The 24,691-nt window shown below is 38.7% G+C and overlaps 1 protein-coding gene across 2 annotated transcripts in view; it reads right to left on the reverse strand.

Moving 5' to 3' along the window:
• HPRT1 (hypoxanthine phosphoribosyltransferase 1) overlaps window positions 1–24,691 on the reverse strand; it is a 43,824-nt gene that overhangs the window by 15,504 nt on the left and 3,629 nt on the right. For both annotated transcript variants that reach the window (XM_045583504.1, XM_036443401.2), the window contains exons 2-3: window positions 13,887–13,993; window positions 11,936–12,119 (exon numbers count right to left, since the gene is read on the reverse strand). In XM_045583504.1, coding sequence (XP_045439460.1) covers window positions 11,936–12,119; window positions 13,887–13,993 — 291 coding nt within the window. The remainder of the gene's footprint in view (window positions 1–11,935; window positions 12,120–13,886; window positions 13,994–24,691) is intronic.

Raw genomic sequence — 24,691 nt, forward strand, 5'->3', positions numbered from 1 at the left:
AATAAGTGCCCAAATTACATATAAATGACACCCATGGACCAATTAACCCCCCAGGAGAATTTACCTCTCTCCCTTCCTGTCTGGAACAAGCTTCCCACTGTATCCCTGCTTCATTGCATTACTAAGTGATCCTTATGTGCCTCATCTTGATAATAGGACTGGCACAGTAGAGGGGTGTGAACGAAAGGAGCCACATGCTAACCTGACAAGCTCAGGGGAGGCCTGCATGGCAATCTTGCAAACTCAGAGACCTAAAGTAACCATGATAGCCGAAACCGGTTTGGCTCAATGGATAGAGCGTCAGCTTGGGGACTGAAAGGTCCCGGGTTCGATTCCAGTCAAGGGCATGTACCTTGGTTGCGGGCATATCCCCAGTAGGGGGTGTGCAAGAGGCAGCTCATGATGACTCTCATCGATGTTTCTAGCTCTCTTATCTCTCTCCCTTCCTCTCTGTACAAAATCAATAAAATATATTTTTAAAAATTTTTTTTAATAATAATAATAATAATAAAATAACCATGACAGATGGTTTGGAAATTAAATATTTAAATTACAAACAGGTTATAGTGGGTAGTCATGTCCTAGGCCCATATTTTCCCTGACAAAGATCAACTTAGATCTTCTTTACTGAGCCCGTTAGCCTTTTTTTTTTTTTTTTGCCTCTAAAATAACATATCTGTGAGATGTCTAGTTAACTAGTAACTTCCCTTTTTCTGGAGCCCCTGGGGCACAACCAAACCTGGTGGGCGCCAGGACAGATGCCTCAAATTCCTTCTTTAGCATGTTAATTGTTCCTGCTCTCACCTAAGTACAAGTCCATCATTTTACTTTTTATCCAATCCTAGGGGTTTCCCATCGCTTTACTTTATCCCACCTCCTTAATCCGTCACCAATGAATTTCATGTAACCCATCTATGTTCCTCCTTTGATTGCGATGTATAAATAGAAATGTAGCCAAGACCTTTGGCTCAGTGGATAGAGCGTAGGCCTGCAGACTGAAAGGTCCCTGGTTCGAATCCGGTCAAGGGCATGTACCTTGGTTGCGGGCACATCCCCAGCAGGGAGTGTGCAAGAGGCAGCTGATAGATGATTCTCTCTCATCAATGTTTCTAACTCTCTATCCCTCTCTCTTCCTCTCTGAAAAAAAAAAAAAAAAGAAAAAAGAAAAAAGAAAGAGAAAAGAAATGTAACCCGCCATTCTTTGGAGCATTATCTCAATTTATTGAGGTTCTGCTTCCCAGGATATGTCCACAGTTTGGCTCAAATAAACTCACTAAAATTCTTTACAGGTTTCAATGTTTTGTTTTTTGTTTGTTTTTTTCGTTAACAGAGGAAAGACCCCTTCCTCTGCCTCAAGTTGCTTTTCCTTCTTCTCTGTCATTCCACCTCCTCATTCTAGCAGTCAGAGAGCTCAATCTGTCCTAAACTCAGTGTCACTGTCAACTACATAAAATTCCCAGAGAAGCAATTTGGGTCAACAAATACATACCCTTAGCACCTGTGTTCTCCATTTTGTCCACCTTTCTTGAGTCCAGGTATAAAAATGAGAAGGAAAACAGAAAGGAACTGTGCTTATTTCTATTTGTCTATCACTAGGAATTTTGAAAAATCTCTAAAGACCTGCAGCTTGGTATAAGAAAAGAGAGGAAGCTGTGTAAAATTACATAATGAATGGGCTGGCAAAAGAATTGCTGGAACAAATAGATTGCGACCATAAGGAGAAGATGCAGAGAGGCTAATCACCAAGGCCAGGATCCCAGAGGGCAAGACTAGGAGTATTTATTTTAAATATATTTCATTGATTTTTACAGAGAGTAAGGGAGAGTGATAGAAAGCTAGAAACATCGATGAGAGAGAAATATCAACCAGTTGCCTCTTGCACACTCCCCACTGGGGATGTGCCCGCAACCAAGGAATCGAACCTGGGACCTTTCAGTCCGTAGACTGACGCTCTATCCACTGAGCCAAACCAGTTTCGGCAAGACTAGGAGTGTTAAGTAGGAAGTCTGGGCTTAGCATTTAGTGACTTAGTACTATGCAGAGCTTGCTTTTTCCAGTGAACTTCGGATCATTCTTTCAGGACCCTAGAATAAAATTATTGAGGAAAAGTCCTTCCCTCTACACCTAGTAGGGCCTCAGGTCCACCACACTCAATCATGTTTTCTCTTCACCTCATAATCTCAACCACCCTTTGTCCTTTAACTGTTTTCCTATACCCTGATCAACAAAAGTGAGAATATTAGAATTATACACTTTTTGAGATAGGCTCTACCTCGGATGAAAAATGGCAGACAGATATCCAATTTTCTAAAATGATATGCAGAAAAAATTAAGTCTGGAAGGGTGTGTGCTCAGATAATTTATTTACTGGTATTTTATGAGTTCTTTTAAATTTTTTTGTTGTAGTTCTGTTGTTAATCCTCACCTGAGAATATTTTCCTATTGATTTTTTAGAAAGAGTGGAAGGGAGGGGGAAGAGACAGAAAAAGAGAGAAGCATCAATGGGAGAGAGACATATCGATTGCTTGCTTCCTGCATGTGCCCTGACCAGGGCCAGGGATGAAGCCTGCAACTTATATGTACTCTTGACCAGGAATTGAATCGAGGACCCTTCAGTACTCGGATCAATGTTCTATCCAATGAAGCAAACCAGCTAGGGAGGGCTTCATGAGTTATTTTAAAAGAACACATTCCTTTCCAAAAGCAATTTTAAGTTTAAAACTATGCTGATGTAGCAGATAATCTAATCCTGCACTATTCAATACAGTAGCTACTAAGCACAATTACTTAAAATTAAATAAAATTAAAAATTCAGTTCCTCTATTGCACAAGACATATTTCAAGTGCTCAAGAGCCACATGTGGCTAGTGGCTCTGTATTAGACAGCATACTAGTAGATATAGACGATTTCTGTCATCACAGAAAGTTCTATTGGTCAGCACTGCTCTAATCAAATAAAAGATACCATTTAGCATAATTTGACACTAGAAAAGTTTGAAGAGTTAGTACTTAATACCTGGTATTTTCAAGTACACCGTTTTCAAACCTTCAGAAATTATTGCAACTTATCTTTATGCTTTTCATTCAATGTCTGATTTAAAACTAGGATCTGATAAAATAAGCATGTTCAATAGAACCACTTATCATAACCTAAGATAGTACCTTGAAGAGAACAGATGATTAATGAGTTTGCTAAGTGAATTAATCTATTTCCTCACTTTTTTACAAAATTTGTGGCCTCAAGGATGAAACACTACCTTTCTATTCTAAGAATCAGGGTGCTTATACAAAACCTCAGTTGCCCGACAAGGACTACATCAAAGTGAAAATCTCCAGGAAGGGACTAGAAAGTGTACTTCTGACCACAGTTCTATTAAAGTTTCCTTATACCAAAGTGAAAATCTCCAGGAAGGGACTAGAAAGTGTACTTCTGACCACAGTTCTATTAAAGTTTCCTTATACCACGGATAGTATATATGCCCATTTCTGCCAATTTAAATAATTCTTTTCTCCCATTCATGTCTATGGTCTGAATTCAAAGAGAAAGGTATAAATCACTTTACTAGTTTTATCCTATCTAATAAAAGAGTAATATGCAGATTGACCATCACTCCAACACACAAGATGGTTGTCCCCATGTGGTCAAAGATCCTATCCCCATTTGGACACAAGATGGCCACCACAAGATGGCCAGCAGGGGGAGGAGTTGGGAGGGAACAAACCTACAAGGGAGGATAGTTGGGGATGATCAAGCCTGCAGGGGAGGGCAGTTAGGGGTGACCAAGCCAGCAGAGGATGGAAGTTGGGGGCAACCAGGCCTGCAGGGAAGGGCAGTTGGGGAGGACCAGGCCTGCAGGGGAGTGAATGGAGTGAACGACCACTGGAGCACAGACCAAATTAAAATTTAGGGAGCCTTTATTAGCGAGCCAGGCAACCAGGTGACTGCTCTGCCTTTCTCCATGCAGGGAGTCTAGAGAGCAGCAGCGAACCTTTGTGTAGGACCACTTTTTAATATATATTTTATTGATTTTTTTACAGAGAGGAAGGGAGAGAGATAGATAGAAACATTGATGAGAGAGTCATCGATCAGCTGACTCCTGCACACCCCCTACTGGGAATATGCCCACAACCAAGGTACATGCCCTTGACCGGAATCGAACCTGGGACCCTTCAGTCCACAGGCTGACACTCTATCCACTGAGCCAAACCGGTTTCGGCATGTAGGACCACCTTTAAGCCCATTTACCACATCCTGTTTTTGCAGAACAAGCAACAGAAGACAAAACAGTTTTTCCATTGACGACCATGTTATTCATAGGGTCATCCTGTTCTTCAGAGAGCCGACAGTGATCTATGAAAGAAGGCCTACGTGCTGGGAAGGGGACATGAGACCATAACTCAAGGCCTGGCCTGGTGTCAGCACTGACAACTCTATCTGGGGCATACTCCACAGCCTCAGTAGTGCTCAAATTCCCACTCTTGCTGAAACCGGTTTGGCTCAGCGGTAGAGCGTCAATCTGTGGACTGAAAGGTCCCAGGTTCGATTCCAGTCAAGGACATGTACATTGGTTGCGGGCACATCCCCGGTAGGGGGTGTGCAAGAGGCAGCTGGTCAATGTTTCTCTCTCATCGACGTTTCTAACTATCTCTCTCCCTTCCTCTCTGTAAGAAAAATCAATAAAATATATTATCAATGAAAGAGAAATCAATCTGATGAACCAAAAGACAGATATAAAGACAGTAAAGCAACAAGCAGACTGTCAAATTACAGCGGGGAGGGTAGGGAGATCTGGGGGAGATAAGAGATAAACCAAAGGACTTGTATACATGCATATAAGTACAAATAATGGACACAAAACTCTGGGGAGGGAGGGTATGCATGGGGGGGCAATGTTAAAACATGTACACAGATAATAATTTAATTAAAAAAAAAAAAAAAAAGATGGATCTAGCCGGAAAAAAAAAAATTCCCACTCTCCAGCAGAGTGACCAGGCCTGCAGGGGAGGGCAGTTAGGGGCAAACAGGCTGGCAGGGGAGCAGTTAGGCATCATTCAGGCTGGCAGGAAAGTGGTTAGGGGGTGATCAGGCTGGCAGGCAGAAGCAGATTAGGGGCAATCAGGAAGGCAGGCAGGCAAGCAGTTAGGAGCCAACAGTCCTGGATTGTGAGAGAGATGTCCCAGATTGGAGAGGGTGCAGGCTGGGCTGAGGGACAAACACACCCCCCCCACCCCGAATGCATGAATTTCATGCATCGGGGCTCTAGTATACATATAAATAGACATATTTATAGAGGATAAACTTTATATTATCTTTAGTGTCAAATTCAAAGAGATATACTTATATTTAAATTCCACTGTTCTGGGAGAGGGGAGCATACTTCAAAGCAATTGACTAAATACAGAGAAAATGGTCAGACTGAAAGTTACTGACCTCTTCTAAGAGATACTTTAAGAAACTACTGCATGCCGAAACTGGTTTGGCTCAATGGATAGAGCGTCGGCTTGGGGACTGAAGGGTCCCGGGTTCGATTCTGGTCCAGGGCATGTACCTTGGTTGCAGACACATCCCTAGTACGGGGTGTGCAAGAAGCAGCTGATCGATGACTCTCTCTCATCAATGTTTCGAACTCTGTATCTCTCTCCCTTCCTCTATGTACAAAATCAATAAAATATATATTTTTTAAAAGAAACTACTGCAATTTTTCTGCATTTTCTTGAACAAGCTCATTCAAATAGCCACCTTCTTATAATTTACTATAAAATAATTTGCATGTAAAACTAATGAATATAAGAGAATGAAGAAATAAAAGGAAGCCCATAGTAGAGGAATCAAGTCAGTTAAAAGTTTTCCCAAATATGAATGAGTTCTGTACAGTTAAAGGCTTGGGTTCAAATCAAGGACTGGTATGATCTTGGGCAAGTAACTTAAATTCTTCACACCTCATTATTCTTACATGTACATGGAGATAATAACTCATATATCAAAAATCAGGCTAATTTTCTCTTTGCTTAAGGCCCACAGAAAAATATACCCATAAAAAATTTACTTGTCTGCAAAAACCGGTTTGGTTCAGTGGATAGAGCATCAGCCTGTGGACTGAGGGGTCCCAGGTTCGATTCCGGTCAAGGGCATGTACTTTGGTTGCGGGCACATCCCCAGTGGGGGGTGTACAAGAAGCAGCTGGTAGATGACTCTGGGTACATCCCCAGTAGGAGGTGTGCAAGAGGCAGCTGATAGATGATTCTCTCTCATCAAAGTTTCTAACTCTCTATCCCTCTCTCTTCCTCTCTGTAAAAATCAATAAAATATATATATTTTAAAAAATTACTTGTCTGACAATTTTTCCTACTGAGGCTTCATTATTTTTTATTCAACTATTTTAGTAAAAAAAACAAAACAAAAAAAAACCAACAACAAACTACAAAATTGAACTCACAACAGAGAAAATATGTTTGCATACTTATCAATTGTTTAATTTTTCTGAAAACCACAGCGTTTAGGAATAGAAAAAGGCATTGAATATATTGTATTAACATTTCATTTTTCTAAGATGCACATTTATATTTTTATACCTCAGAAATCAACATATTACAACTGATCACAACTTATTATCATAATTGACAGTGTCGTTTTCTTTAGAAGCACAAAAAATAGTGGTCTTAAACTAATTTAATTTAGAATTAATGAAATATGGTATTTGGAATCCCCAGTCAATTCCCCATCTACACACTAAGCAAAGAAAATCCTGCCTAGCTTATTTGATAAACAGTAGGTAAACTGTAATATACATGTGTGTATATTCAAAGAAAAACTTCTTTAAAATATTAGAAATAAAAATGGTAGTGAAATTTAGGGTGACAATTCCTTGGTAACATTTGAGGTTCTATGTTTTTATATTAAACATGTTTTTTAATCAGAAAAAAATACAATTTTTTGGGTGGGGCCTGGATGAGGCTGGTTGACCTATTTGGAAATGTCTTTTGTGTGAAATGTATCATTGGGCATGTGGTGGTATTATTGATATGAGAAAATGCTAAGTAACTGATTTACTATCTGAAAAGGGATTTACTATCAGGGAAAGGGAGGGAGGAAGAGACTGAACATAAACTGCACCTATGGATGAGGACAATGGGGGATGGGGAGGGGGCGGAGGGTGGGATGGGAACCTGGTGGAGGGGGGAAGAAATGAGGAACCTTTGTAACAATTTGAACAATAAAGATTGATTTAAAAAAAATATATACAATTTTTATTTTGGAGAAAAACCAGATGGGGCATGTTGACATTCTTGGCTCTCTATATATTCTAGGAATATATAACAGTTCATTCAGCATTCCTTTAGGATTAGTACAGATCAATGTTTAATTCACTATTTCAAACTGGTCAAGATAGCATTTAAAATTATAGTAACATCAATGTTACTGATACTGCAAACAATTTTAAATTTCCATTTTACAACTTAATCAAATTAAGTTGCCTATATTTTATATGGACGTGTGAATATTTTCCATGACAAACTGATAAATTAAAGTATATGGATGGCATTCTGAATTTCTATTGCTTAACAGTAAACCTACACAGAATTTCACATAAAACAGAATGGATATTATTTTCATCTAAGTGAAAATCTTAAAATTCACTTTGCTTGTGTTTAAATTTTCATATTTTTTTATCAGTTGAGGAATTCAGCTTAATAATCCTCTAAGATCTAGAATGAATAAGAAAAAACTAAAAGTAGAAAATTAAATTAAAATGTCAAAATGTTCCTTTGCTTCAAATTGCTCTTACAGCTATAAAATACTTTTAAAAAAATATTAAAGTCCCCTCACTTGTTTTTATGAGTTTTCTTTTCAAAGGAAGAACATTCTGCCTAAATTCCCAGAGGAATGAATTATCAGCCATAAAGTAACAAGATTAATTTTTATGTGTGTGTTTGTGTGGGAGGGTGGGTAGGGTACTTAAGAAGATCAAAGAGAAATAATACCATGGGCAATACTAAGTACATGTTTGGACTTAAGCAACAATATATTAGAAACCGGGCAGCTTTCAAAAAAATAAAATACAGCTTTGGCTGGTTTGGCTCAGTGGATAGAGCATAGGCCTGAGGACTGGAAGATCCCAGGTTCAATTCCAGTCAAGGGCACATGCCTAGGTTGTGGGGGGTGTCTGGAGGCAGTTGATCAATGATTCTCTTTCATCACTAATGTTTTCATCATTCTCTCTCTTCCTCTCTGAAATCAATAAAAAATATTATTTAAAAAAGATGTGTCGGTGGGAAACCAAGATGGCGGCATAGGTAACTGCCTATCTGCAGCCTCACATAATAATTTCAAAAACAACTAAAATATAAAGTGGACATTATCCAGAACTATAGGAAAGTTGACTGACTGGAAATTCTACAACGAGAAGGAAAGGGAAAACCAGAAGGAAAATCAGAGGAGCTGTAAAAGCCTAAGGTATGGAGACACGTTGCAAGCGCGGAGAGGACGGAGGCAGAGAGGAGGGGCGGCTGAGTGCCTGGCTGGAGTTCCCTAGCAGGAAGGAGATAAAAGCTCCAGACTATGCTGAACCCCAGTTCCGACAGCACTGAACCCCAGTTCTGAGCGAGACCCTGGGGACCCAGACACATACAGAGGGAGCCTGGGCTGTAAGGCAGAAGCTCAGAGTAGCAGCGAAAGGCAGAGTCCCGGAGGCACACACATTACGGGCAGAGGACTGACTGCTGACTGTGCTGCTAGATTGCCCTAGCGGAAAGGAGACAAAAGCTCCGGACTGTGCTGAGCCCCAGTTCCGACTGCACTGAACCCCACTTCTGGGTGAGACCCTCAGGCCCCAGACTCATACAGAGGAAATCTGGGCTGTAAGGCGGAAGCTCAAGGGAGCGACAAAAGGCAGAGGCCCTGTGTCACGCACATTTTGCACAGAGGACAGACTGTTGATTGAGCTGCTGGATTGCCCTTTCGGGAAGGAGACATAAGCTCCGGACTGCTCTTAACCCCACTTCCAACTGCACTGAACCCCAGTTGCAGGCTCATTGGGGGAGAGACTAAACTGGAGTACCAAAGGACATTGAGGAACACTGAGACTCAGGACCCTCATAGGGTGGGGCTAATCGGAAGCCAAGGCTGTAGGCTCCACCCTGAAACTCCGCCCCATCCAAGCTGAGCTCAGAGGGTCTTGCAGTTTTCCAAGTCTAGTCTAATAAGGCTGTCTCCTGGCATAGATAAAGCTGATCCTCCCACCCTACCAACTCAGGGAAGCAGCGAAAATGCCGAGACAAGGAAACAGATCACAAACGAAAGAAATAGAGAACAAAAAGCGACTGGATATAGAATTCAAAACCACTCTTATAAGGTTTTTCAAGAATCTCCTAGAAAAGGCTGATAAAATAAACAAGACCTATGAAGATATGAAAAGGGATCAACTAGAAATAATAAAGGATCAACTAGAAATAAAAATGTGTCTTTCACACATCCATGATTCCCTCTCTCTGTCTCTCTCCCTTTCTTCCACCCTCTCTAAACATCAATGGGAAAATATCCTCAGGTGAGGCTTAACAAAATAAAAACATAAAAAGGTTATCATTTAAAAATAAAATAAAAACTGGGCAGCTATACTGTTGGCAGCTATGCTGCCTAACATTAAATTTGAGTGTAAACCAGCAAAATAAATAAATGAATAAATAAACAAATAAATAAATAGCTTGTGTTAAGTAAAAATCCAAATTTTATATTTAAACAAGTCTTTAATTCAAACAAGACTGACAAGTTAAAAGGAGCTTATAAATACAAAGTAACATCATAATGTTTGAGCATAAAGGGCTTTGGTGGAATAGGGAAAATGTCTATAATATTTAAGTGGTTGTCTTATCACCTATTAGACTGATAAAAATGTGAAAAAGGTCAAAGACTTAGTCAAATGGATGATTAACAAAGACAATGAAGGTTGAAAGCTAAATGTAGATAAGTGGTCTTATTCTTAATGAAATTAAACATTCACATCAAAGAAATTGTGGGTGAAATTCATGTGTAAAGATCACAGAGCCCTAGCTAGTTCATCAGCTCAAGGACTGAAGGGTTCCAGGTTTGATTCTGGGTTTGATTCTGGTCAAGGGCATGTACCTTGGTTGCAGGTTCCCCAGCCCTGGTTGGGGTGTGTGCAGGAGGCAACCAATTGATGTGTCTCTCTCATGTCGATATTTCTCTCCATCTCTCTCTTCCACTCTCCCTAAAATTCAATGGAAAAATAACAACAACAACAAAAAGATCACTGGATTTTGGTCCATCCAGTGTCAATATTCTGAAGCATTTGAGATCGTTTAACACTGCATAATGACAGTGAATCAAAAGTGGTATTTTCTTTTCTTTTCTTTTTTTAATATATTTCATTGATTTTTTACAGAAAGGGAGAGTTAGAAACATCGATGAGGGAGAAACATCCATCAGCTGCCTCCTGCACACCCCCTTCTGGGGATGTGCCCGCAACCAAGGTACATGCCCTTGACCAGAATCGAACCTGGAACCCTTCAGTCCTCGAGCTGATGCTCTATCCACAGCCAAACTGGCTAGGGTTCAGTGTGATCTTTACACATGAATTTCACCCACAATTTCTTTGATGTGAATGTTTTATTTCATTAAGAATAAGACCACATGCCGAAACCGGTTTGGCTCAGTGTATAGAGCGTCAGCCTGCGGACTCAAGGGTCCCAGGTTCGATTCTGGTCAAGGGCATGTACCTTGGTTGCGGGCACATCCCCAGTAGGGGGTGTGCAAGAGGCAGCTGGTTGATGACTCTCTCTCATAGATGTTTCTAACTCTATCTCTCTCCCTTCCTCTCTGTAAAAAAATCAATAAAATATATTTTTTAAAAAAAAGAAAAGAAAAAAGAAAAAGACCACTTATCTACACTGGGGATCAATCCCACAATCTGGGCATATTCCCTTGACCAGAATTGAACCTGGGACCCTTCAGTCCACCGTCCGACACTCTTATCTGCTGAGCAAAACTGGCTAGGGCTAGGAAATAATTCTGGACCCACTTTATTTTATCAGACCTTGTTCCAAATGCCTTTCGATTTCCCCGCAAACCAATCTAGCTCCAGAGAAGGTATTTGCCATCAGTAAATATAGTCAAAAGAGTAACACTCAAGTCCCAATAGCAATTCTTAACAGGTTTTTTAAAAATTCCAAAAAACAGCCTGGCCAGTGTGGGTCTGTGGTTGAGCATCAACCTATGAACCAGGAGATCACAGCTGATTCCAGGTCAGGGTACATGCCCCAGTTGCGGGCTTGGTTCCCAGTGGGGGGTATACAGGAGGCAGCCAATCAATGATTCTCTCTCATTACTGATGTTTCTATCTCCCTCTCCTTTCTTTTCTGAAATAAAAATATTATTTTTAAAAATTAAAATTAAAACTACAAAAAAAAAAAAAACACAAAATAATAAAATACCTTTAAAATAAGTACATAACCTCTAAGGTGACTAATTTGGGGGGACAATATTGCCCTAACCAGTTTGGCTCAGTGGATAGAACATTGGCCTGTGTACCAAAGGGTCCCGGGTTCGTTTCCAGTCAAGGGCACATACCTTGGTTGCAGGCTCCTCCCAGGTCCAGGCCCTGGTCAGGGCTCATGAAGGAGGCAACCAATTGATATGTTTCTCTCACATTATTGTTTCTCTGTGTTTCCCTCTCTTTTCCACTCTCCCTAAAAAATCAATGGAAAAATATCCTTGGGTGAGGATTAACCCCCCCAAAAAAAGACAAAATTCACTTGGATATAAAGTACTGGTGAATATATCAGAAAATCTCACTGTAACCAACTGAAATAAACATGTGACTTTAGTTTGCAAAGCTTCAAAAACATACAGAAAACCTATAGTTACCATGTTTTATTTTAAGAATGTTATTGAATAATCACATATATTAAATATACTTACACAGTAGCTCTTCAGTCTGATAAAATCTACAGTCATAGGAATGGATTTATCACTATTCCTGTTCAGTGCTTTGATGTAATCCAGCAGGTCAGCAAAGAATTTATAGCCCCCCTTGAGCACACAGAGGGCTACAATGTGATGGCCTCCCATCTCCTTCATCACATCTCGAGCAAGCCTCTCTGTCCTACAGAAATAAAATCAGGAACTTAATAGAAAGTAATTTATACTGTAATAGAAATACACGTAAACTTTACAACAAACCTCTCTTAACCTCTAACTTCCACAAAATACATCCTTTGCCCCCATGAAGTATATCCTTGTTTCATAAAGCAAAGAGAACATTGCAAAAACCCTCAAAAGCCTGGTTCGCTGTAACATTTATAATAAATTTTTAATGCAATTTAAAATAAGATACCATTTTCACTTATCAGATTGACAAATTCTGAAAAAATAAAATTTACCTGACAATCTACAATGTAAAAAGAAATTGTGAGAAACACAGTATTCGCATATATCATTGGGAGTATAAATTAACATAACTTTCTAAGGATAATTTGGCAGTATCAAAACATTCAATAAACACCTCCCACTTGACCCAAAATTTCCACATGGATCAAGTTGAGGAAGCATCCAAATATCTATAAAAGGATGTCTCCTTCTAGTATGGTCTATAATAGCAAGACAAGGGACAAATCTTGCATGTCCATCAGTAGTGGGCTAGTAAATTATGATACAGCTAGAAAATGTAATGCTATGCAACATTTAAAATATTTAGGATAGGCCGAAACCAGTTTGGCTCAGTGGATAGAGCATCGGCCTGCTGACTGAGGGGTTCCAGGTTCGATTCCGGTCAAGGGCATGTATGTAGGTTACGGGCACATCCCCAATAGGGGGTGTGCAAGAGGCAGCTAATCGATGATTCTCTCTCATCGATGTTTCTAACTCTCTATGCCTCTCTCTTCCTCTCCATAAAAAAAAATCAATAAAATATATTTTAAAAAATAAATAAATAAATAAATAAATAAAATATTTAGGATAGCCGAAACCGGTTTGGCTCAGTGTATAGAGCATCGGCCTGCAGACTGAAAGGACCCAGGTTCGATTCTGGTCAAGGGCATGTACCTTGGTTTCGGGCACATCCCCAGTAGGGGGTGTGCAAGAGGCAGCTGTTCGATGATTCTCTCTCATCAATGTTTCTAACTCTCTATCCCTCTCTCTTCCTCTCTGTGAAAAATCAATAAAATATATTTTAAAAAATAAATAAAATAAAAAATAAAATATTTAGGATAGCTCTGGATATACTAATATGAAAAGTGTCCAATAAATTTTCGACCTACATGATAGTACACACTCATGTGTTAAAATATATGTGTACATTTACATATATGTGATTAGCCCATATTTAGGAAGGATATATGCTCTTCAGGCTGAAAGGAGAGAATTCTACTCTTATCTAAAGCCTCTACAGTTAAAATTTCACAGTACACATGTATCAATATTATAATTTGAAATAAAAACCAAAATAACCTGATACACAAGGCAAATATTTAAATACCAAAGTTTCTCACTGCAATTTATTTAAGGGGAAAATTTCAAGCTAGATGTGCATAATAATCAAAATCTGACCTTGCCTTCATGTGATTCAGCCCCAGTCCATTACCCTGTTCAGGGTTGAGAAATCAAAGGCTGTGACTAAAGTTCATTCTTCCAATCTCCTTTCAATATTTACTTTATTCTACTCCCTACAGATTCCCAGTATACTATAATTTATGCTGTGTTATTAGTAAGCCCTCCCTGCCTTTTTTTTTTAAAAAAGGCTTTTAAATTTTTTTTAAATCTATTTTTTTACAAGCTGGTCCAGTTTATGATCAAATATCAACTACTTAAAACAGCTTGCTGACACCTGAAATTAATATAAGACACAAACTTCAATTTAAGATCTGTTACTAACCTGTCCATAATTAGTCCATGAGGAATAAACACCTTTTCCAAATCTTCCACATAATGATTAGGTATACAAAATAAATCTAGGTCATAACCTGGTTCATCATCACTAATCTGAAAAAGAAATATGGCTATTTTGATAAGAGCATTACAAGATACAAACATTTAATTAGATTTAGATGTTAAAAAACTTAGCATATCAGAGAAATTTAGGTATCAGTTATCAAGAACTTCCAGTAAGTTTCTAGTAGGATAATGAATTATACTTATATCAGAAATCAACCATCAACCATATGTTTTATTTTTTAAAATGTTTTTATTTTTATTTGTATTGATTTCAGAGAGAAAGGGAGAGGGAGAGATAGAAACATCAATAATGAGAAAGAACCATTGATCGGTTGCCTCTTACATGCTCCCTCCTGGGGGTCAAGCCCACAACCCGGGCATGTGCCCTTGACTGGAATAGAACCTGGCACCCCTCAGTCCACAGGCCGACACTCTATCCACTGAGCCAAACCAGCTAGAGCTCAACCATATGTTTTAAAGATGAATAGTTAAGATTATAAAAGTAAAATGACATGATATGAAATTTCCTTTAGCTCGTTAAAGAGAAAAAAATTGAAGAGCTAAGACAAATGTGGCAAATCTTGATAATATTTTATTTTTTTATATCTATTTTATTGATTTTGTACAGAGAGGAAGGGAGAGATAGTTAGAAACATCGATGAGAGAGTCATTGATCAGCTGCCTCTTGCACACCCCCTACTGGGGATATGCCCGCAACCAAGATACATGCCCTTGACCGGAATCGAACCCAGGACCCTTCAGTCCCCAAGCCGACGCTCTATCCATTGGGCCAAACCGGTCCCGGTAATCTTGATAATATTTTAAATATGAGTCATGAGTATATGGAGACTTATAATATTCTTTCCATTTTTTAATATGTTTGAAAATTTAGTTTTAAAAAATACACTACAGTCGGGACCGGTTTGGCTCAATGGATAGAGCGTCGGCTTGGGGACTGAAGGGACGCGGGTTCGATTCCAGTCAAGGGCATGTACCTTGGTTGTGGGCACGTCCCCGGTGGGGGGTGTGCAAGAGGCAGCTGATCGATGACTCTCTCTCATCGATGTTTCTAACTCTCTATCCCTTTCTCTTCCTCTCTGTACAAAATCAATAAAATATATTAAAAAAAAAAAATACACTATAGCCAGGACCGGTTTGGCTCAGTGAATAGAGCGTCAGCCTGCGGACTGAAAGGTCCCGGGTTCGATTCCGGTCAAGGGCATGTACCTTGGTTGTGGGCACATCCCCAGTAGGGGGTGTGCAAGAGGCAGCTGATGGATAATTCTCTCTCATTGATGTTTCTAACTCTCTTCCTCTCTGTGAAAAAATAGATAAAAAATATTAAAAAAAAAACAAAAACTATAGTCTATCAAATTAAAATATCACTGAACAAAGAAAAAGTGCTATTTCCCATCCCAAATTCAAATACCCTCTTGTAATCTCACAATAGGGAAAAATTATTTATTATTATTATTATTTTTTAATCCTCATCCAAGGATATTTTTCCATTGATTTTTAGAGAGAGTAGAAGAGAGAGGGAAAGACAGAGAAATATCTATGTGAGAGAAACATATCGATTAGTTGCTTCCTGCACGTGCCCTTACCAGGCCCTGGGCCGAGGAGGAGCCTGCAACTGAGGTACATGCCCTTGACCAGAATTGAACCCAGAATCGAACCCGGGTCCCTTCAGTCTACAGGCTGACGCTCTATCCACTGAGCCAAACTGGTTAGGGCAGGAAAAAAAATTTAAGTGATTTCATTTGACTTAGGGTGGTGGGTACATGGTGCAATATACAGATCTTGTAACATAAACCCACACCTGAAACCTGAATGTTCATGTTGACCAATGTCACCCAATCAATTTAATAAATATGAAATAAAAATAAGAAGTAATTTCTTAAAGACCCAAACTCCTAGAAGTTTGAAATTGTTATAACCCACTCATGAGGTGCCTTCATAGTAGAAACTCCAAGATGGTTTGACTAGGACTACATATTGGTTGTTTTGGTATGCCCAGCCTTTGGCATACAAAATATTTAATAATAACACTAATGATGTTGAACCTGCAATGGTAAAATATACAATGATTAATTTTATAAATATTATATATTCATCTATACTCATAGAAAATATATAACAAAACCATGAAAACTATTATCTTGGGGAGGGGAGTTACAGAGATTTCACTTAGTTCCTTACATCATATATTCCAAATTTTCTTCAATGAATATATATATATATATATATATATATATATATATATATATATATATATTGCTTTTTAAAAAATAGAAGTCTTTCTTATAAATCATTTTTGGCAATTTTTTATACATATACGCAAAAAGTATGGGGAAAATTTAAAGGTATATTAAAATAAAATCTACAAACAAAAAACTAATACAAGATATAAAAGAGGGAAAGATGGGGAAAGGATAGGTGGGTGGGTATGGAGGAATATATCACACAATAGTCAAATACAAGTGGGTACTTGCCACTCTGTACACTTTAATATTGACTTATTTTTTTCAACTTCAGTTTTTTTATTATAGTTGATTTATAATTCTCATTTACCATAATACTTGATGTTTATTCAAAGAAATAAACCAGAATTATAATAATCTATCTCACATGATATTCAAGACTAAATAACTTCCTAATCACATTCAAGAGGCAGTTTTCAAGAAATATTGGTCAGATCATCATTAAATCTCAATGTATCTGTTAATACCTATTAAGCATCTCTTCTCCTTCAGTCAGCATCATATTAGGTAGGTGCTTACGGACAAGTAGCTTGGCTTTCAGTAAATTAAAAAACATTTATATTTAAGATGTATAATATTATTCAGAATTCTATTCTGAGAAATTTGAGGTTCATGTTTTCTCACTTTCAGTCTCAAAAATTCTGTTTTGAGTCCTCTAGATTCTGGTGGAATTGTAGGTATAAGGATGTCAGGCTGGTAGTATCTACACACCACTTCAGTCTGCACACAGGGCCAGAAGGCTGACTATGATTCAGGCAGGTAAACCAGCTCATGCCGCTTGGGCATGGTCTGACAACAGCAAGTAGTGCACAGACACTGACTCAGCAGCTGGTCTGAGGGCAGTTGGAAGTCAATATCAATTTGTTTTTAAACAAACATGTATTATTTTCATAAGCAGAAAAAATTCCACTGGGGGAAGGGAGGTTTTGCCAGATCCTCATAGAGGAAGTTCTAATATATCATGTTTATTTCAAAACATTCACTACACAAAGAATGGAAATGGGACATTTCTGTCACCTACACGAGTATTTCAAGAGTACTTTATAACAAGTACTACTTTTATAAATTTTATAAACTGAAATTTAGTTCAAGTTTTGGGAAAAGAAAAAAGAACTTGTTAGATCCTATAGATGAAAGAATAAACATTCATTTCATGTTCATCATATATATCTGCTACTACCTGACATAATGAAAATGCACCATTTCATAGTGCTTTAAAATCAAGATCCAGAGTGCCAAAATGGCTTCCCTGAAGCTTACCCCTTGCTCCCAGTTACTGCTTCTGACACAAGCATAAACCAGGACCCACCCAGGACCTGAAATATGCAACACTTGTAAAGACTATTGCTTCTATGAAAATGGCTCAGTGTCTGACTACAGGTTTTGCAAACAGCTTAAGAACTTTTAGAGTCTTAGTTATCTCAATCAAAGTCAATGTGAATTCTGCCCAGAGTTCATCCCAGCTATTAGTCTATTACAGACAGACCAGCAGGGACATGTCCCAAAATAGGGATTCTATCAACATACCAAGTTAATTTACAATTCAGAAATTTCTTATTTTCGCAGAAACCAGTTTGGCTCAGTGGATAGAGCGTCAGCCTGTGGACTGAAAGGTCCTAGGTTCGATTCCGATCAAGGGCATGTACCTTGGTTGCGGGCACATCCCCAGTGGGGGGTGTGCAAGAGGCAGCTGATCGGTGATTATCTCTCATCTGTGTTTCTAATTCTCTATCCCTCTCTCTTCCTCTCTGTAAAAAATCAATAAAATAAATTTTTAAAAAATTTCTTATTTTCAATGTTATTATATTTATATAGGGTGACACCCCCCCCAAATGTATATACACTTTAATAGCTGATAGCTGCTAAATGAAAATAAAATGTATTTTAATAAACACTGACTCTATAATTACACAAAGTGTGTTATATACATTTTTTGGGACACCCTGTATATCACATTCACTGTCAAAAGGCTGATTTATTAAAACAAGCTTAAAAAACATGTTCATATAATTCTTCCTAAAAGGCAAAAACAAGAATTTTAAAAACTTGCATAACTTGAAGTACTTTAGGCATGAATCAACAACTTGGATACAATTCACTATAAACAGAGTATGTTTATGGGAGTCCTAATTTCAGAAGCATGTGATTGTCCATGGATATATAATTGTCTGAACTGGGCAATGGGTACATGAATGGTGCACTATACTAATTGCTAATCTGTGGACGTTTCAAAAATCAAGTTATTAATAAATAAGAAACAACTTATTTAAATGATGACGAAGTACCATTTCACACTTTCTGTCTTACCCTCTCTCTTCCACTCTCCCTAAAAACTGATGGAAAAAAATATCCTCGGGCGAAGATTAACAAAAAATAAAAATAAATAAATTCATAGTTAATGATCAAATATTGTTGTAGAGGGCCTTTTGGGAATGCACATTGATGACCTTTATATTAATGTCAGCTGAGTCAGAGGTGACTGGCATAGCCGTCCCCAGGAAACAGCCTCCCAAAATGTTGGAGACTGTAATCAGTACAGATTTCTTATCTTTATCCATGTGCTTGGAATGAGGAACAAATAGGACCTTGACTTACCCAGGTCTTGATATGCTAAATTTCGTCCTTATACCAAAAAATGAGGAACTTACCCAGGTCTCGATGAATAGGACCTGGGCACACCCGAAACTCCTTTTGACCTTAACCCCCCTTCAGAAATGTGCTGTGTTGTCTGTGGTGGGGGTGGCTGTCCTTTCATCAGAGTGACAGCCTCCACCCGGCACCCAGCTTGAACCTATCTCTGTCTCTTGTCTCTTTCTTTTTTTTTCTTCTCAATCCCCAGTTCCTCTACTCGTGAACCTGTCCTTGAAGCACCCCACCACATATTCTGTAGAATATTATCGTATTTTTCGGACCATAAGACGCACTTTTCCCCCCCCAGAAGTGGGGGGAAAAAGTCCCTGCGTCTTATGGTCCAAATATAGCCTACACATATACTTTAAAAAAAAAGTTTTTTTACTTGCCCGGCTCTGTGTGGTCTCTGTGTGCTTGCCCGGCTCTAAAATGGTTCTAAATGCTGCTGTTTACTTTACAGGGTTGATTACATGTGTTTATGACTGTGATGTTGGGTTTTAATGCACATAAAATATTTTAGGACACTATTTGTTTCAGAATCTTTTTTTCTTCATTTCCCTTCTCTAAAAACTGGTGCGTCTTATGGTCCGAAAAATACGGTAATTTTAAATGGTGAGGTCCTTACTCAGACCTGTATTATTACTAATACTCAAATATCTGAGTACCTACTATGTTTTACATATAGAGAGAATTAGTAAACATTGACAAAGCTACTGTCAAAAAGCATACAGTGTAGTAAGACATGACATGTACATGAATAATCATAAGAGTGAATGTTAAACCGCTAAGCATTGTGGGAGTTTAAAGGGGTACTCAGACTCACTCAGAAGCATCACCTGCACCTAGACCAAAGAGAAGAAATAACATAAGATACAATCCAATAAACAGGAATTTGTTTTAATTATCCTAAACACCGAAGCTTCTGGTTAAATAGGCCCATAACCTCAATCTCTACAAGAGCTAGAAATATACTTGGTGGCCTTTAATCTTATAAGCTATTTGTCCCATCTGATATTGGTTAGTATCTGATATTAATTAATCTTATATAATATGGATTAGTTAACAGTACAGTGGCTGCTTTGATAGGAAGGGATTTCAATATACTCAATTATTATATATTAAATGGCATTCAGTATCCATCTTGATTAAGGCACTGTGCAATATTTGTAGAGGGATACAAAGATTATTAATTTAGCCAAAACCAGTTTGGCTCAGTGGATAGAGCATCGGCCTGCAGACTGAAGGGTCCCGGGTTTGATTCCGGCCAAGGGCATGTACATTGGTTGCAGGCACATCCCCGGTGGGGGGGGGGAGGTGCAAGAGGCAGCTGATGGATGTTTCTCTCTCATGGATGTTTCTAACTCTCTATCCCTCTCCCTTCCTCTCTAAAAAATCAATAAAATATATTTTTTAAAAAGATTATTAATTTATATACTAAAAAAAAAGCTTGAAATGTAGTAGAAAAGGCATACATACATACATGGGACTAACTATATGGCACAATAAAGCTTGTAAGTTGTACCCAAATCTAATTTGACAAGCCCGGAAACTTGTGATTGTCAAAACAGTTATATGTACACTAAAGATAAACCTGGAACCCAAGGTCACCCAACACCAGTGACTCCTTCCAAAAGAAATATCAAGCTCAAAGTTATTATATTCTGTTGCCTAGGTTGTAAATTGAGTAGACTGGCATATCTTTGACACTGAATTAGCACAGCCTTCTAAGTCACCTAGGTAATAGCAGTATCCACATTCTGTATGAATGTAAGTCACATGTTTTATTATTTGTGACTTGGTGTCATATATCTAAGCATGTGGTTATTATTGATACATTCTAAAAGAATAGTATTAGTCTGCTTAGGATTCCATAACAAAATGTCATAGACTGGGTGGCTTTCACAATAGTAATTTATTTCTCACAGCTTTGGAGGCTGGGAAGTCCAAGATCAAGGTGCCAACAAAGTAGGTTTCATTCTGAAATCTCCTGGGGGTTTTTTCCCCAATATAATTTTTATTGATTTCAGAGAGGAATGGAGGAGAGATTGAAACATCAGTGATGAGAATCATTGATTGGCTGCCTCCTGCATGCCCCCCACTGGGGATTGAGCCCACAACCATGCATGTGCCCTTGACTGGACTCGAACCCGGGACCCTTCAGTCTCAGGCTTGCACTCTATCCAGTGAGCCAAACCAGCTAGGGCTGAAGCTTCTTTTCTAAATTTTAAGTGGCTACCTGTCACATTGGGGGCTACCTTTTCCTATAAATCCAGACTGGGGTTGGAGGATGGGGTTGAGGGAGGGAGTCCTTTTTCTTAAAAGACAAGGGACCTTTGCCCTAGCTGGTTTGGCTCAATGGATATGGCCTGCGGACTGTAAGGTCCCGCGTTGATGATACCAGTCAAAGGCACATGCCTGGGTTGAGGGCTCAATCCCCAGTAGGGGGTGTGCAGGAGGCAGCGGATCAATGATTCTCTCATTATTGATGTTTCTATCTTTCCTTCTCTCTTCCACTCTGAAATCAATAAAAATAAAAAAGTAAAAAGGGACCCAACCTCATGACCTTTTCTAATCCCAATTTTCTACCAAAGGCCCATCTCCAAGTATCATCATGTTGGGGATGTTAGGGCTTCAAGACATTTGGGGGGTGGGTTGGGAACAAACATTTATTCCATAACAAAAACTTAACATAAAATGGCTAGAGATCACAAAAAAGGTTCTGGATGGCTCTGGGGAGGACCCAACCCTAAAATATTTGGGGAGAGAGCTCTGGAGGTACCACAAGTGGTGACAAATGAAAATGCAATTTCTTTCCAGATCCACCTTTCCCATTATTGCCATTTCTGGCTGAACTGGAAGTCAAAGGATAGGTTAATAGCTCTGAGCTACTTAACATTTACCCAGATATTTCAGAAACCTGAATGCATCTCTTCAGAGCTTTAGAACACAGCTCTCAAATTCTAACCTACCTGTAATACACTTGTAATAAAACCCAGACAGGTACTTTTATTAATATAAAAGATTGAAAACTATACATAAAAATTCTAATTACAAAGATATATAAAATTATAGTAAGCAAGGAATTTAACTCAAGCTAAGATAACACCTGCAACATCAATTTATCATCTTTGACTAGATTGCTTAAGTCTCTTTGTGGTAAAAAAAAAAAAAAAAAGACAATGTTTACGGGACCAAATAAGGCTGAATGGAAGTAAAGAAGTGAGTCTTAAAATAAGCTAGAATGGACAGAAATTGCTAGGTGGTATATTTTTATATTTTTCCCTTTTATACTCAAATGCTTTAAAATTCTCAAAACACACTAAAGCAGATATGTCATCCCCTTAAGATAATATGCAATACACAGGTATCATAAAAACAAAATTATGAATTACTGATACACATATTCCTAAATGTGAAACTAATTTAAGCTAGTAGTGTATTCATTTTCCAATTTTATGAATGTTAAAAATAAATTACACATATAACTTTGCTTGCGTTCCCTTTAATGGTTAAAGAATTAAAATTTTTATAACAATGTAAGCATTATAAAATTAAAATCAGCATTCTTATATTCAATCCAGGGATAAATAATTACCTGCTCCTAGATAAGTGGGCTCATAACTACTATATGTGCAAGGACATATATTTATCCAACACTATAGTCTTTCCTTTTATTAGTGTGCACTGTGGAATAATAAGTATATTCATTTATTATCAATTATCAGAAGCACAGTGTGGAAGATAGTAATTCCATAGCAATTTGAATTATCTGTCTCAATTCTTAATAGTTGCAAATTATTCTAAATGCTAGCAATTTGGTCACCACTGGCAAGAAAACAGACTGATATTAATAATGGTGGTTGATAATTTCAGAACATATACATTTACGGAATCCACACAATATAAAATTACAGAAAGGACAAAGAATATATAGTTCATCTTTAGCATCTCTGCACACAGGGGGAAATGGCATGGCCCAGTTACTGCCTAATGAACTACAGAAAATTACAAGGCCCCTCTTCTCTGCTAATGTGATTGGTCCTTTTGTCTTTTTCCCAACCTCCTTACAAAGGACCTCCTGCAATACGAGTACACATATACAAACAATGGAAAACAATTGAAATGGATCTATAACTATATATTCTATCCTATATAATAAAGAAGCAATATGCAAATTGACCATCACTCTGACACAAATATGGTGGTGCCCATAGCAGAGGCAGGGGTTTCCGTAACACAAGATGGCTGCACCCACAGCGGAGGCCCATAACTAGTCTTAAGGAGCAATCAGCAGGGGGACCTGAGACAGTGGTCCCCACCCCCCATGGGGCTTGAAAGGGGACCTCAGGCCATGCCCCCCAACCCCCTCTGCCACCGGGCAGGGTTTGACGGGGGACCTCAAGGTGCACCCCCTTGCCCCGGTGCTGGGCCAGGGGACCTCAGGTCATGCCCCCCACCCAGCAGGGCTTGACGAGAGACCTCAGGCTGTGCTCCCTGCCCTGTGGGGCTTTACTGGGCCTCTGAGGTTGCACCCCCACCCGGCACCGGGCCAGTGGACCTGAGGCTGTGCCTAGTGGGGCTTGACAAGGGTGGGGCCAGCTAGATCTGGGTTTTACATGATTTTGAGGCACTGCAGGTGGGCAGGGACTTAACTCTGGGTCCCACGGGGTGCCCCAGACCCTGACAGGAGGAAGGTTTTCATATACATTTTACTAATTTTCTTTCATCTCTGATACTTCTATTATAGAGAAAGGTCAAATAGAAATATTAAAATATTTCCTCTAATTAATCCCCTTTTATTTATTTTTTTAAATACATTTTATTGATTTTTTTACAGAGAGGAAGGGAGAGAGATAGAGAGCTAGAAACGTCGATGAGAGAGAAACATCGACCAGCTGCCTCCTGCACACCCCCAACCGGGGATGTGCCTGCAACCAATGCACATGCCCTTGACCGGAATCGAACCTGGGAACTTTCAGTCCGCAGACCAACGCTCTATCCACTGAGCCAAACCAGCTTCGGCTAATTAATCCCCTTTTAATGTGCATAAAATTCACTAGTGTGCTTGGTCTAGACCAGTGGTTCTCAACCTTTCTAATGCTGCGACCCTTTAATACAGTTCCTCATGTTGTGGTGTGCCCCAACCATAAAATTATTTTTGTTGCTACTTCATAACTATAATTTTGCTACTGTTATGAATTGTAATGTAAATATCTGTGTTTTCCGATGGTCTTAGGCTCTACAGCAGTGGTTCTCAACCTGTGGGTTGTGACAGGGTCGCCTAAGACCATCGGAAAACACAGATATTTACATTACAATTCATAATAGAGGAAAAGTATTAAAGGGTCACAGAATTAGAAAGGTTGAGAACCACTGATCTAGACTATTGTCAATCTAAACCCTGTTATAAATAAAATAGGGTAGCCCTGGCCAGGTGGCTTAGCTGGTTGGAGCATCATCCTATACACAAAAAAAATTGCAGGTTCAATTCCCAGTCAGGGCACATACCTGGGTTACAGGTTCGATGCCCGGTTGGGGTGCATACAGAAGGCAGCCAATCAATCTCTGTCTGTCTCTCTCTCTAAAAAAAAGATAGGATTATGGATCAAAAATGCACTATTTTATCAATTCTGTGAAAATTATTGACAGTGTAAGATAAATCTGGTTAGTACAGAATTAATTTCTAGCATTACCAACCTGAAATTTAGAAGTCATAATATCCACATAATGCATATTTGATGTTTCACATTAATTTGCAAAACTCCAGAAGTTTGCTCTTAGTTCAAATATATCCAAACTCATCCTGGCAGTTAATGATAATTACGAGCAGCATGGGTTATATTAAGCATATCTG

The sequence above is a fragment of the Pipistrellus kuhlii genome, unplaced genomic scaffold, assembly GCF_014108245.1.
Source record: "Pipistrellus kuhlii isolate mPipKuh1 unplaced genomic scaffold, mPipKuh1.p scaffold_m20_p_19, whole genome shotgun sequence".
Taxonomy (NCBI): Eukaryota; Metazoa; Chordata; class Mammalia; order Chiroptera; family Vespertilionidae; genus Pipistrellus; species Pipistrellus kuhlii.